At 40.2% G+C, this 13,018-nt stretch overlaps 1 protein-coding gene across 1 annotated transcript in view; it reads right to left on the bottom strand.

Moving 5' to 3' along the window:
- SUZ12 (SUZ12 polycomb repressive complex 2 subunit) overlaps positions 1-12,435 on the bottom strand; it is a 51,964-nt gene extending 39,529 nt beyond the window's left edge. The window contains exons 1-4 of the mRNA XM_075561366.1: positions 11,926-12,435; positions 9,643-9,689; positions 9,495-9,559; positions 4,719-4,787 (exon numbers count right to left, since the gene is read on the bottom strand). Of these exons, the coding sequence (XP_075417481.1) occupies positions 4,719-4,787; positions 9,495-9,559; positions 9,643-9,689; positions 11,926-12,220 (476 nt within the window). The 5' untranslated portion in view covers positions 12,221-12,435. The remainder of the gene's footprint in view (positions 1-4,718; positions 4,788-9,494; positions 9,560-9,642; positions 9,690-11,925) is intronic.
- Positions 12,436-13,018: the final 583 nt, after the last annotated feature.

Here is a 13,018-nt window from a genome sequence, read left to right as displayed (position 1 = left end):
CTGTACAGATGTGCTTTATACAATTGATGTATGTATATGTATGAACTGTGATAAGAATTGTATGAGCCCCTAATAAATTGCTAAAATTAAAAATAAATAAATATAACATTTTATGAAGCTGAAAAAAATATATGCATATGTATATATATGTATATGTGTATATATATATACCATATTGAATGAAGGGGAAAGAGCAGAGTGGAGACCCAAGGCTCAAGTGTCGGCTACTGGAGATCCCCTCACAGAGGGGTTTAGGAGAGATGGGTCAGTCAGGGTGCGAGGTAGTACCGATGAAGAACACAGCTTTCCCCCAGATCCTGGATGCTTCCTCCCCCCAACTACCATGATCCGAATTCTACCTTGCAGGACTGGATAGAGCAGAGGTTGTACACTGGTGCATATGGGGGCTGGAGGTACAGGGAATCCAGGGTGGATGATACCTTCAGGGGCAAGGGTGTGAGGGGCGATGCTGGGAGAGTGGAAGGTGAGTGGGTTGGAAAGGGGGAACCAATTACAAGGATCCACATGTGACCTCCTCCCTGGGAGATGGACGGCAGAGAAGGGGGGGGAGGGAGACTCCGGATAGGGCAAGATATGACAAAATAACGATGTATAAATTACCAAGGGCACATAAGGGAGGGGGGAGCGGGGAGGGAGGGGGAAAAAAGAGAACCTGATGCAAAGGGCTTAAGTGGAGAGCAAATGCCTTGAGAATGATTGGGGCAGGGAATGTGTGGATGTGCTTTATACAATTGATGTATGTAAAGGTATAGATTGTGATAAGAGTTGTATGAGCCCCTAATAAAATGTAAAAAAAAAGGGGGGAAAAAAGAAAATGATTAGGGCAAAGAATGTACAGATGTGCTTTATACAATTGAAGTATGTATATGTATGGATTGTGATAAGAGTTGAATGAGCCCCTAATAAATTGTTTTTTTTAAAAAGAAATATTTAAAAAAAAAGAAAAAGGAGACTTCTCTTGCTACTTAACCATGGACCAGAGACAGAATGCTAAAACAGGGAATATTCTGCTTCAGATTTCACCCTGGAAAGCAATTCTGGAGGCGACTCGACTCTAAGTTTGGATATCTTTTTATGATGCGTTGCAGTACAAGGAGCTACCCTTATATGTCAGGATCATAGTAAGAGTTCCAAAATTGGTTAGAATGACAGTGCCAGAAGACCTTGGGATCTTGCTAGGTTGGAAGACTCCAAAAGCAAGAAATTTATTCTAAAAGCCACGTTGGAACTCAGTAAATTTAAAAAGAAAAAAAAGACATTCTAAAAAGAAAACGGAGGTCTTTAAACAGAACAAACAACTGGAAAAAAAACTGGGGGTCAAGAAGAGCAACCACTATGAATTTCTAAAATCGGTTGATTGCTTTGGAGTTTTCAGAAGCTACTCTGCAATTAAAAAAGAAACAAACAAGCAAGCAAACAATGTGTATAAATGACAGGCTTTCTTATGGAAGTTTCAGGTTATAAATAACAATTCTGGTCTAGTGTCATGAATTAAGTAATACCTCAGAAGCAAACACTGAAATGTCCCATTTTTTTTCTATCAACTCTTTCCCCTAATTTACTCATAATTATCTGTGAATAGTAACACAACTGTGGATATAGGTTATAAATGCATAAAAGATTCAAAATATCACCTTCTTTCATGATACCATGAATTTCACTTAGTTTTTGAGTGCATAGAAAGGTCATGATTAGTTTTGGCATTTGATTATTTTCATTTAGGGGTTTTAATGCTATTACTATTATTTTTGTAAATCTTACTGCCCCTGAAACTTGGGGGAATAAAATGTACACGGTTTGAGAATGGAAGCAGTGCCATTTTGGACCTGCTGAAAAGAACATAGTCCAGGATCCAATCAAATTGAGTAATACCTCTATGTCTGAGACATACAGAAACCGAATGGAAGAGAATAGAGAAAGAAGGAAGGTATTTAAATGTCTTAGAACAACAAGAAAAAAGATTTTATTTTCTCTTAAGAATTGGAGGCAGAATTTATACAGAAAGTTTTATAGTGATGGCATTACACCTTGGGTTTCAGGATACTTCTGACAACCCTGTGTGATATTTTAGTAGGGTAATGCTCAATTTGAGGTAAGGAATAACATCATAGTAACTTATTAAGACAAGGTCTTAGGGGGAGGGGGGAAAAAAAGGGAAACCGAAGCTGATGCCAGGAACCCAAGTAGAGGGTGAATTTTGAGAATGACGAGTGCAACGAATGTATAAGGGTGCTTTGCTCAAATGATGTATGTATGGATTGTGATGAGTTGTATGTATGAGCCCCAATAAAAAGATTTATTAATAATAAAAAATTTTTTTAAAGACAAGGTCCTATAGTAAACTTCAAATGAAGCAATTTCCCAGTTCATTCTAATGCCTCTGGGAATAACACTGAGGCATTCACAGAAGATCTTGGGGTGGTGAAATGGCCAATTCACTGGTCCTAAGTAGATCCTAAGGTCAAAAATGTTGCATTACAAGCAAAATTGTTACATGACCCTCCAATGATTCTAAATTGGTTAAGAAAACTCCTATTACAATACTGTCCTAATTAATGAATCTACTGCTTAAATGAACAAAATACAGTGGGAAAATTATTGACCAGAGAAAACTGGCCAGTGTAACCAATCTTTCCCACAGCACATAAGTTATCTATAGCATTTCTCAAAGCTAATCTCACTATGGAATAATAGTAAAGGGTCAAATTTCCATTTTGGTTTATTCTTCCTAGGCAGTAGCCGACTCAATAAAGATTTGGGATCCTGCTTCTAACTAATTTTTTAGTTAAGGATCACCTAGATATGGAAATGAAAAGCACACTGTGGTCCTACAAGGCAATAAAAAATCAATTTTACAATTAAAACATAAAGCCACCAGTGGTGTGAGGGGCAATACTGGGAGCATAGAGGGAGGGTGGGTGGAAAAGGGGAACCGATTACAAGGATCTACATAGGACCTCCCCTCCCTGGGGGGACGGATAGCAGAAGGGTGGGTGAAGGGAGACATTGGACATGGCAAGATACGACAAAATAATAATTTATAAATTATCAAGGGTTCATGAGGGAGCAGGAAGGAGGGAGAAAGGGGGGAAAACGAGGACCTGATGCCAGGGGCTTAAGTGGAGAGCAAATGTTTTGAGCATGGTGAGGGCAATGAATGTACAAATGTGCTTTACACAATTGATGTATGTATGGATTGTGATAAGAGCTGTATGATCCTTCAATAAAATCATTTTAAAAATATTTTAAAATAATTTTATTGGGGGCTCATACAACTCTTCACACAACCATGCATTGTGTCAAGCACATTTGTTGCTCTCATCATTCTCAAAACATTTGCTCTCCACCTAAGCCCCTGGCATCAGTTCCTCATTTTCCCCACTCCCCCATGAACCCTTGATAACTTATAAATTATTATTTTGTCATATCTCACACTGTCTGACATCTCCCTTCAACCCACTTTTCTGTTGTCTGTCCCTCAGGGAGGTGGTTATATGTAGATCCCTGTAATTGGTTTCCCCTTTCTACCGCACCCTCCCTCCACCCTCCCAGTACTATATATATTCATATATATATATGAATATATATATTCTTTAAAACTTTAAAAAATATTTTCTTATACTAGTTGCTAAAACAGTGAGAAATGAAGTATAATTAATCAATATTTATCTCAACTTAAGTTGGCAAAATGTATCTAATGTCAAAGGAAATCCAATTTAACACTTTTTCCTACTCTATTTTAAAAACTTAGTATTTTCATTTCTACATTCTTCCCAAAAGTACTCAATGAATAAACAAATACCACTCAAGTTCCTGCTTTCCTTTAGAACAATATCAACTTCCTTCAGTACCTAAATCATCAAAGAACAAATGGAAAAACATGGTGTCTAATATCTAAAAAGCAGATATTAGGCTAATCAGAAGATTTTAAGATTAGTCTGTGTATCGTATTTGAAAACACACAGTAAGTTTTATCTGTCCAAAGGGTCAGATTTCTGTCATGTAAGACAGCATTTTAAAAATACAATATAGACAACAGAAAAGTGGGTGAAGAGAGACGTCGGACAGTGTAAGACATGAAAAATAATAATACTTTTTAAGTTATCAAGAGTTTGGGAGGGAGGGAAGGGAAAAAGGAAAAGCTGATATCAAGGGCTCAAGTAGAAAGAAAATGCTTTTAAAATAATGATGGCAACAAATGTATAAATGTGCTCAATACAATGGATGAACACATGGATTGTGATGAATAGTAGGAGCCCCCAATAAAATGATTTTTTTAATTTTAACAATTTATTAGGGGCTCATACAATTCTTATCACAGTTCATACATATACATACATCAATTGTATAAAGCACATCTGTACAGCCCCTGCCCTAATCATTTTTTTCTCCTCTTTAAAATGATTTTTTTAAAAAACAAACAAAACAGGGAATTTTTCCTTGAAAGATTTAAATAGGGACAGATGCATAGAGTCTCTCATTTGGAGCTGACATTGAAGATATGCAAACTGAGGCTGAAGGGCTCCTACAGGAGACGCTATAGAAGCAATTCTGGCTTTGTGAACAAGTTTGGAACAAATATGTTCTAGGTTTCCTTCAACTTCCTTATAACAGCAAGATGATCAAAGGGAAAATGACTATAATTTTTCCTATTTCCTAAATTGCATCATTTAATGTAAACTGATAGGTTATCTTACCTATGAGATTCTTGCTCTCCTCTCATTTTCTCTACTTTTGATAACATATCATCAACTTTAAATGTTTTCCTGGAAGAAATAGATAAACAAAATAATCACTTCTCAATTGGAAAAACAAACTATACTTTATTGTCACTATAACAGGCAAATGAAAAACTGATTCTTTTTCTTCCTTCCAGTAACTAAAATTTTCTGGATAGTTAACTATAACAATTTTTTTTTAGTTAACTATAACAATTTTTGAGAAAATGTATATTGTAGTACAGTAGTTGCTTTCAATCCCCAAAGGTTTCTATGAAAACTTTTATAATTACTCCCGACCTAAATTAATTTCTCCTTATACATGTTACTTGGTTTATATTTATTTTGACATTTAGTCTCCTACATATGAAGCATGTATAAATATTTTATTTCTCCTACTAGATGATAAACTCCTGAAGGGCAGAGATTGCTTTTCTTCAAAGAAAACCATGTAGTGCTTGGCATGGTGCCTTGTACTTGGTAGGTAGTCAAGCATCTGTTAAACTGAGCCAAACAAATGCAAATTATCTATGTTTTAAAACAATTATATTAAGTAGCCTGACAAATATATGCTGGTATCAGCACATAAAAGCAGATATCCTGCAAAATATACCTGAACTTCATAAGGCATTCACAGAAACTATTAGCAAAGGCTAGAAAGTTATGTGTTAGGTCACATTAAAGAAATGGTTGTTACCAGGGACATGCCCTTCAAAACAATAAAGTTATTAGCTTTTAACTTGGTAAGTTTTAAAAAAAGATAAAATAGAAAAACTCATTAATGGGAAACAAATGTTTCTCTATACTAATGTATTCTTTAAATTTAGGATTGTAAAAGCTTAATGTATTCCACATTAATTTATTACCTTATAAACTTGAATATAGATTCTAGCAATTACCTTTTATTCATTCCTCAAAAACAGCTAATATAATCAACTACTCTAATTAAAAACTATCAACAAAAAATATTTATATAAATACACAGCAATAGAAAAACTGACAGGAAAATTAGAACTGCTACAATGTGTTTCAGGTGACCTTTATTTTAAAAAGCTTCTCTCTTTGCCTTTAGAGTCACTACAAAAGTCATTATTCAAATGTCATCCGGGAGAGCACAGTAAGTACTCAATGGCAGTGCATTCTCAGTCTCCAAAGATGAGAAGGGTGGAGGGAAACCAAACACTCCTCCATGCTAATTACAAAGAACGTTTCCGTATATTTGAAAATCAAAAACCCAAATCCACTGCCATTGAGTCATTCAATTACAACCTTGTGAGTTGTAAACCTTCCTGGAGCCAGATAATTTTATCTTTCTCTGTGGAGCTGCTGATAGGTTTGAACCAATGATGGGGTCAGCTCTCCATATTGAACCAACAGCACCAATATTGAAGAAGGCTGTGAAGTTACTGAACACTTCTAAGCATAATGTCTGTATATACAAAATAACTAAGAAATTCTCTTTGTACAAAGAAAAGCAAGAAACTATAAATCACAAGGTTCATCTCTTCTAACATGAAATTGTACACAGATTTGAATATTAGCAGCCATTTGAAATAGATGAGATCATACAGGCATCTTGGCCTTAATTAGGGAAAAAAATAAATGAAACACAAATACCATAAACTACACAACAGACCCTCTCCCAAAATCAAATACTTATTTTCTTTAGAAAGGTGAGGCTATTCTCAAATATAACAAGGGAGACAGTTATTGTTAAATTCATAGCTGCTGAATCAAATCTGACTCATAGCAACCCCCAAGGACAGAGTAGAACTGTCCCATAGTATTTCCAAAGCTGTAATCTCTACAGAACCATACTGCTACACCTTTCTTCAGTGAAGAGGCTGCTGGTGGGTTCAATTCACTATGAAATACCATGAAAAGGGGACATTTTTTAAAATAAAGCAATGCTTTAAATTTTTATTTAGTTCAGAAACAACTCAAAAAAATCTAGTAATATTTAGTACCTCAATGCCCCCCCATGAAGTGGTCATGACAGGTTTTGACTTGCTGGGCAGGGATCTGCGCTTGGAAGAGCTGATCCAGAAAGTTTCTCCCTGGGACCAATCCCCATACTTAGGGTAAGCAGAGCTCAATGGAATGGGAGATGGAACTGTGTAAGGCAACAGCACGTGGGCTGTGGCTCAGGTGCAACTGTTCTTGCATAGCCTCCTCATTCATAGCAACAGTGCCCCAAGTGCTGTGTCATTGGAAATCACTGGATAAAATGATATTATCAGTGCAATTGCCTTATACCCCAGGGGGAATGACTGACAACATTTACTCTTTTGTGTCTATGGGGTTTTATTTTCCTGCCTTTAGTATGTTTTTGTTTGCTGGTTGGTTTGTTGCTGCTGATGTAGTTGGTCTTACAGGGTTTTGATTTATTCATAATAGGATTGTCAAAGTAAACCTGAGTTGTACATATCCCAGGGACAAGCAGATGGATTCTGGGCCCCCACTTCACTCGAGCCCCAATCCAAGAACAGTTAGTTCTGATACCATGGCCCTGCTTCATACTCATCTTCATGAACGAGCACTGAAGAAAAGGGTGCTACAGCCAAGTGTGGTGAAGAGAGCAGATGATGCCCTGCTCATTCAAACAAGCAGCTGTCTAAGTGAGGCATCAACTAGGTCCACTTAGAAGCACACCAGCTTGTGACCCAAAGATGACAATAACAAAATTAAAATATGGTGAAGGGAAAAGTCTCAGAGCTTAAATTATGAACACCCAATTAGTAGAAGGCTATGGCGGACAGTGGGAGCCCAAACTCAACTGCAGAGTAACTAGTCAGATCTTTCTCCATGACAAAATTTCTTCCCTGGCTTTTCTTTCTTACTCATTAATTGTATTTTTATATAATTATTATTTTATCCTTACCACTTTATTTTGGTTTTATTTTTTATTGTTTCTGTTGTGTCTTCCAGTTTGTGAAGCACAAAAGTAGATGAATAGAGATAATAACTGATGAAAGGATTTACAGGAGATGTGTGTGGAGGGGGAGACAGGGCAGGTGAGAGGATTTGGGAAGGAAGCAATATTTGTGGGAAGGGAGAGGGAGCACTAGAACCGATTGTGATTACACAAATCATTTTAAAAGCAATTTAACCATGTTTTTAAAAGTTCTAAAATTGATTGTGGTAATGATTGTACAATTCTTCTTGATATGCCTGAGCTATTGAATTGTATATGTGAATTCTGTACCAAAAGTGTAAGAAAAAAAATCTAGAATTCAATAAAAGATGTCCTTCTCCTCACTTAGATGTTTGCTGTACCAATTAATGTTAACCCACAGAATTTTAATACTTCAATGAAACAAGACTAGAATAATAAAGGAGTTTAACAAATGACAAAATGTATCTCATACAACTGAGTATGACTATATTCAAGCCTACTCCAACAATAGATACTATAGTATTGTAATACAATGAGAAGAATCCCAAAAACATTTTGGGAAAAAGGCACAATCACAGGGCTAAATGTATAACCTTTCCAAGACACCAACTACTATAAAAATGAAAGTGTGGTTTAACTTGCTAAAAATTACATCTTATGCTACTTAGGCCAGGCAGGTTTTTACGGTATAAACGTAAGTATATACGAGTATATACAGTAAGCGATTCCTTCGTATTTTTGTACAGAAATAAACTAAGTTGGACTTAACATATATTTATTGGCATGTAAATTGCTTCAAAACTCACCAAAGTTAAAATTACCTGAATGACAGACATTAAGTAAATCAGTTTTTAATACCAATCTTTAAAATTGCCTCTACTAATTGGTAAACCACAGAAATCCATCCCACAATGTGACAAATGGCCTAATAAACTGACAGGAAAATTATTAACTTTTATGTCAAATATTTATTTTTAAATAGACCTTTATTAACTCATAAGTTTCAAAATAACTTGTTTTTTAAATTAAAATCAGGCAGCACCATAAAGAACAATTCAACTGTCTTCCATATTAAAAACACTTTAATGAAAGAAAAAAAGTCAACTACTAAATCAAATTATGTAATTATAATCAATGCTTTCTTTAGATTCAGAAAGAATACCAGAAATTTTAACAATGAAATCCTTCGAAACACATCTAGGTACATCTACAAAGTTTAACTAGTCTTGATGTAGAAAAAGTGATGTTTGCTTAATAACTAGTAAGAATCCCCAAAGTAGCTTAGTTTGTCTTTTGAGCGAAAAGATTTTACTGCCAAGACTAAAATAACACATAAACTGAATGCTAAATGGAAAGGTATCTCCTTTAAATGTACATTTGTTCACTTGAAATGTCCAGTAAATAAAATCTTGCCTCTAAAACAAAAATCTGGTATTCTATATTATTACATATCTCAAAAAGATACATGGCAAAGCATAAGCTCAAGAACATTCACCCTATTGACTTCTGAAGTATTTCCCTTTCACTAAGACCATCACCAAAACTATTATATGAGATTTCCTGAACCTAACACTCCAGGAGCTAGTTCTTTACTGTCAGGCATACAAGATGCTGTTAAATTACAGCAGCACTAGAAACCCAATCATTTCATTCATTTCACTAGTGAAATTTCTAGTAGGAAAAGAACTTGGTAATAAACTAGAATTTACGAAAACAATCACATCAAAAATTACTTTGCAAGTAATTCAACAAGTCACTCTTCTACCTCAATTGTCATATTGAATTTTTATTAACAATAATTATTTAAAACAACACTTCAACATGCTTTGGCAGTTTGAAATAAGGTTTATAAAATGTACCTTTTGATGTTTGTTCTGGAGTTTCGATGAGACATGTAAGTAAGAGTTCTGTGCAAAAATATTGGCTATAAAAAAAGTTTCAAAAATATTAAAATTAAATAACAATAAAGCTCTAAGAAAACAATACTGAATTTGCTTGATTACTTACAGCTATGAGATTTCGAGTTCGAAGAAATCTATAGATCTGTGTTGGTTCTAGGTAACAGGAAACAAAATTCAAACATTATTTCAATTTACTTTTTCACTTGTTAGAAATAAAAAAATCAACTCAGCTTGTATTATCACCAAAATAATCAATCGTCTGCTACAGAAATCACATAGTAAATGTTACATCTAGACAAATATGCACAATAAAATCAAAATATATACTAGCTATGACATCCATAGAAATTTTCCTCATTTTAAATAGAAGGTTCTCTCTAATCTTGTTCTTAAGCCTTGCATTTCTAAAATATCTACTGGACAAACTAGCCTATGCACAGAACTGGAAAACAGTAGTTAAATTTAACTAACTTAAGCTATTTATAACCAATGTCCTTCCAAAAAGCAGCTGAAATGTAGTCCAGTCAACGAAACAACTACCTGATGCCAAACAAGATAAATATTTTGCTTCTGATTGATGATTTTTAAAAAACTGAATAGTCAGTCAAACGGGGTGAAACTTTTCCTAGAAGCCCTATTACAAATATGTTAAAATTCAGTATTAAACACTTAGAAACAACTGTAAAAAAGAAAAAAAACTAGCTAAAACCCTTAATGAATATTCTAATTATAGCTTAAACTGATACCCATTTTGCTCAATGTAAATATTATTCCTACACAATACACAGCAACGTGTATTTTAAAAGCAATTGACAGATTCTCACAGCAATCTTGCTCAGTCGCTAAAATTTAATTTGCTAGAATGGTTTAGATGAAAAATCATTTATTTACACAGAATACACCACACCAGTTACATTAATGTGCTATCAGTATCATCACATTTCTTTCCATAAAGCAGTACCAAAGGAGCCATGAGTTAACTATTAGTCCATAATTAAAACAGTTAAATGTCCCAGAAACCAAGACCAATCAATACTAGCGCAGACTCAAGTTTGATCAGCTACAGCTCTGGGTGACAGTTGTTTTCTTTCAGGTGGACTCATCAGGAAGCCTAACCGTTTCTGGAGACTGTCTTCTAAGCATTTAGAAGCAAGGTTCAAAATCCCCACCCCACCTTCATTAGTTCAGCTTTCCCTGCAAACGAACCCAAAAGGTGGGACTCTTGAGAAGGTTACAAACACGGCTGCTTCTCCTCCCTGTTCTTTACCCCACTTCCCAGGTAAAGCGGCTCCAGATTTTTGCAGGAAAATGAGAATAAGTGTGAATCTGTCTCTCAAGGAGGCTCGATCTTCCCGTCAATAAAAACGGAAATTCCTTCTATAAAATGCCAATTAGAATTTCACGAAGGATCAACCAGGAAGGAGGCAAGGAAGGTATCAAACAATGTAATACGGCTTTCCCAGCCCAGCTGATACCATGCCCCGAACATATGCCCCCGCACAATTGTAAATAAAGCCGTTCCGGGCCGGGGCCGGGTTTATTCAAGTTTCTGGAAGGTATTTCGCTGCGATAAAACCCCCAAACTCGCACGTCCACACGCAAGCGAAAGGGAAAACAATAAGGCTCGTAGAGCCGACAGGAAAAGAACAGGGTGGATTGGGGAGTCGCGATGCTGCTTTTTTACAAGTTCCATTGTTTGTTTCACAACACACCGGGCTCCCCTGGCCCAAGTCAGTCCCCGCTTCGACCCGAACCTGACCTCCAAACGCAAAATTGACCACAGAGAAGGTTCCAGACGGAAGACAAGTGCAGAGAGAGCCAGCGCCCGGGAAGCGAGGCGCGTAGGCACTCCCCGGCTCAGTTTCGGGACCCATAAAATGGGCCGGCAGCGTGTGAAGATTGCAAGCACCCCCACGCGAGCCAGGTGAACGTGCCGCCCCAAGTCAGGGCGACGGCAGTGCCGACTCGTGACAATCGGGCTGGGCTGGCCGCCCGATCGCTCCCCGGGCTTCCTTTTGCCTCGCACCACCCGCCACCGAACGGCGGGACTCGCTCAGTCCGAGGGGCAAGAAAGAAAACCCCAACTCGTCCCCGCGGCTCTGCCCGCAGCCTGCCCCGAGCGTGGCCCCCAGTGCCCGGGCGCTCGGCTGGACCCTCGGGGAGCCCGGACCGGCCCCGGACCCCGCGCTCGCCTCCCCCCAAAGGCCCCAGACTTCAGGTCCCCTCAAGGCGCCAACCCCGAACCGGGAACATCCCCGCCTCGACCTCTCCCTCCACTCCCAAACCCAGCGGGCTCCCGGGGCGGCCGGGGGCCCCAGCAGGAGTGTCCCGTCCCCCGAAGCCGCACTAGGTGGTGAATCCCTGCCCTCCAAGCCCCCGACACACTCACTCTCAAAGGCCTGGAGGAAAAGCTCGTGGTCAGCCTGTACGTGCTCCATTTTCGGCTTCTTCACCGGTAACACCGCGGCCCCAGCCGCCGCTGCCGCCGCGGAGGACGACGAGGAGGCCGAGTAACTGCCGCCGCCGCCGCCGCCGCCGCCGCCGCCACAGCCCCCGCCGCTGGATTTGCCGCCCGAAGCCGTCGCCGCCGCCACCGCCGCCGAACCCCCGAAGCCGCCTCCCCCGGACCCCGCGCTGGGCCCCGAGCCGCCCCCTCCCCCACCGCCGTGCTTCTGAGGCGCCATCGCGGTTCCTGCCTCCTCCCCCCGCCAGCTACCCGCCGGGCGGCCCCGGAGAGTAAGCGCCTGCAATACAAACCGCTCGCCCCAGCAGGCTCCGGCGGACCGAGGGGGGAAGGAGGAGAGAGGGGAGGAGAGGGGAAGGGAAGGGAGGAGGAGAGGAGGGAAGGAGGGAGGTTGAAAAAAAAAAAAAAAAGTGTCTCCTCCTCACGGCCCCGCTTGGCTCCGGAGGCCGCTCACCCTACCCTGGCCTAGCTCCGCCCACTTCCCCCGCCCGGCGCTCCGATTGGACGGCGGGAGCGCGCGCCGCCCGGCTGCTCAGCCCGTTGGCCCGCGGATTCCCCCGTCAGTCACGCGGAGGCGCTTCTCCCGGCGGCCCGGCTTGGTTGGCCCGTGCGCGCTGCCGATCGCGGGCCCGGCCGCCTCTTTGAACTGAATTCGCGGGAAAATTAGGGGTCGAAGCGGCCTTCCTGCTGGCCCCGGTGCATTGTGGGGAGAGAGGGACCCAGCGAGCGGATTAGGGAGCCGTTTCTCGCCCTTGGAGCGGGGGGCAGTCACCGCCCCCAGGAGGGTACGGGACCCCTGAGGAGAGGCGGGCCTCTGAGGACCTGGGGGCGAGGGGGCTGTTGGGCGAACTGAGAGATTCATTACGGCTCGTCGAGTCTCTAACTTCCCCGGAAGGACCCGTGGCCGGGGCTTGATAAACCCCACGTCGGGGTCGCTTCTTCTCCGAGGAGCTCTCGGGGTGGATGTTGTGTTCCAGGCCCCCTTGTCAGCACGTGCCCAACGCCGGCCCTTCCAGAG

This window comes from Tenrec ecaudatus, chromosome 10, assembly GCF_050624435.1.
Source record: "Tenrec ecaudatus isolate mTenEca1 chromosome 10, mTenEca1.hap1, whole genome shotgun sequence".
Classification (NCBI taxonomy): Eukaryota; Metazoa; Chordata; class Mammalia; order Afrosoricida; family Tenrecidae; genus Tenrec; species Tenrec ecaudatus.
Note: the sequence above shows the minus strand (reverse complement) of the source record. Positions and strands in the feature narration are given on the sequence as shown.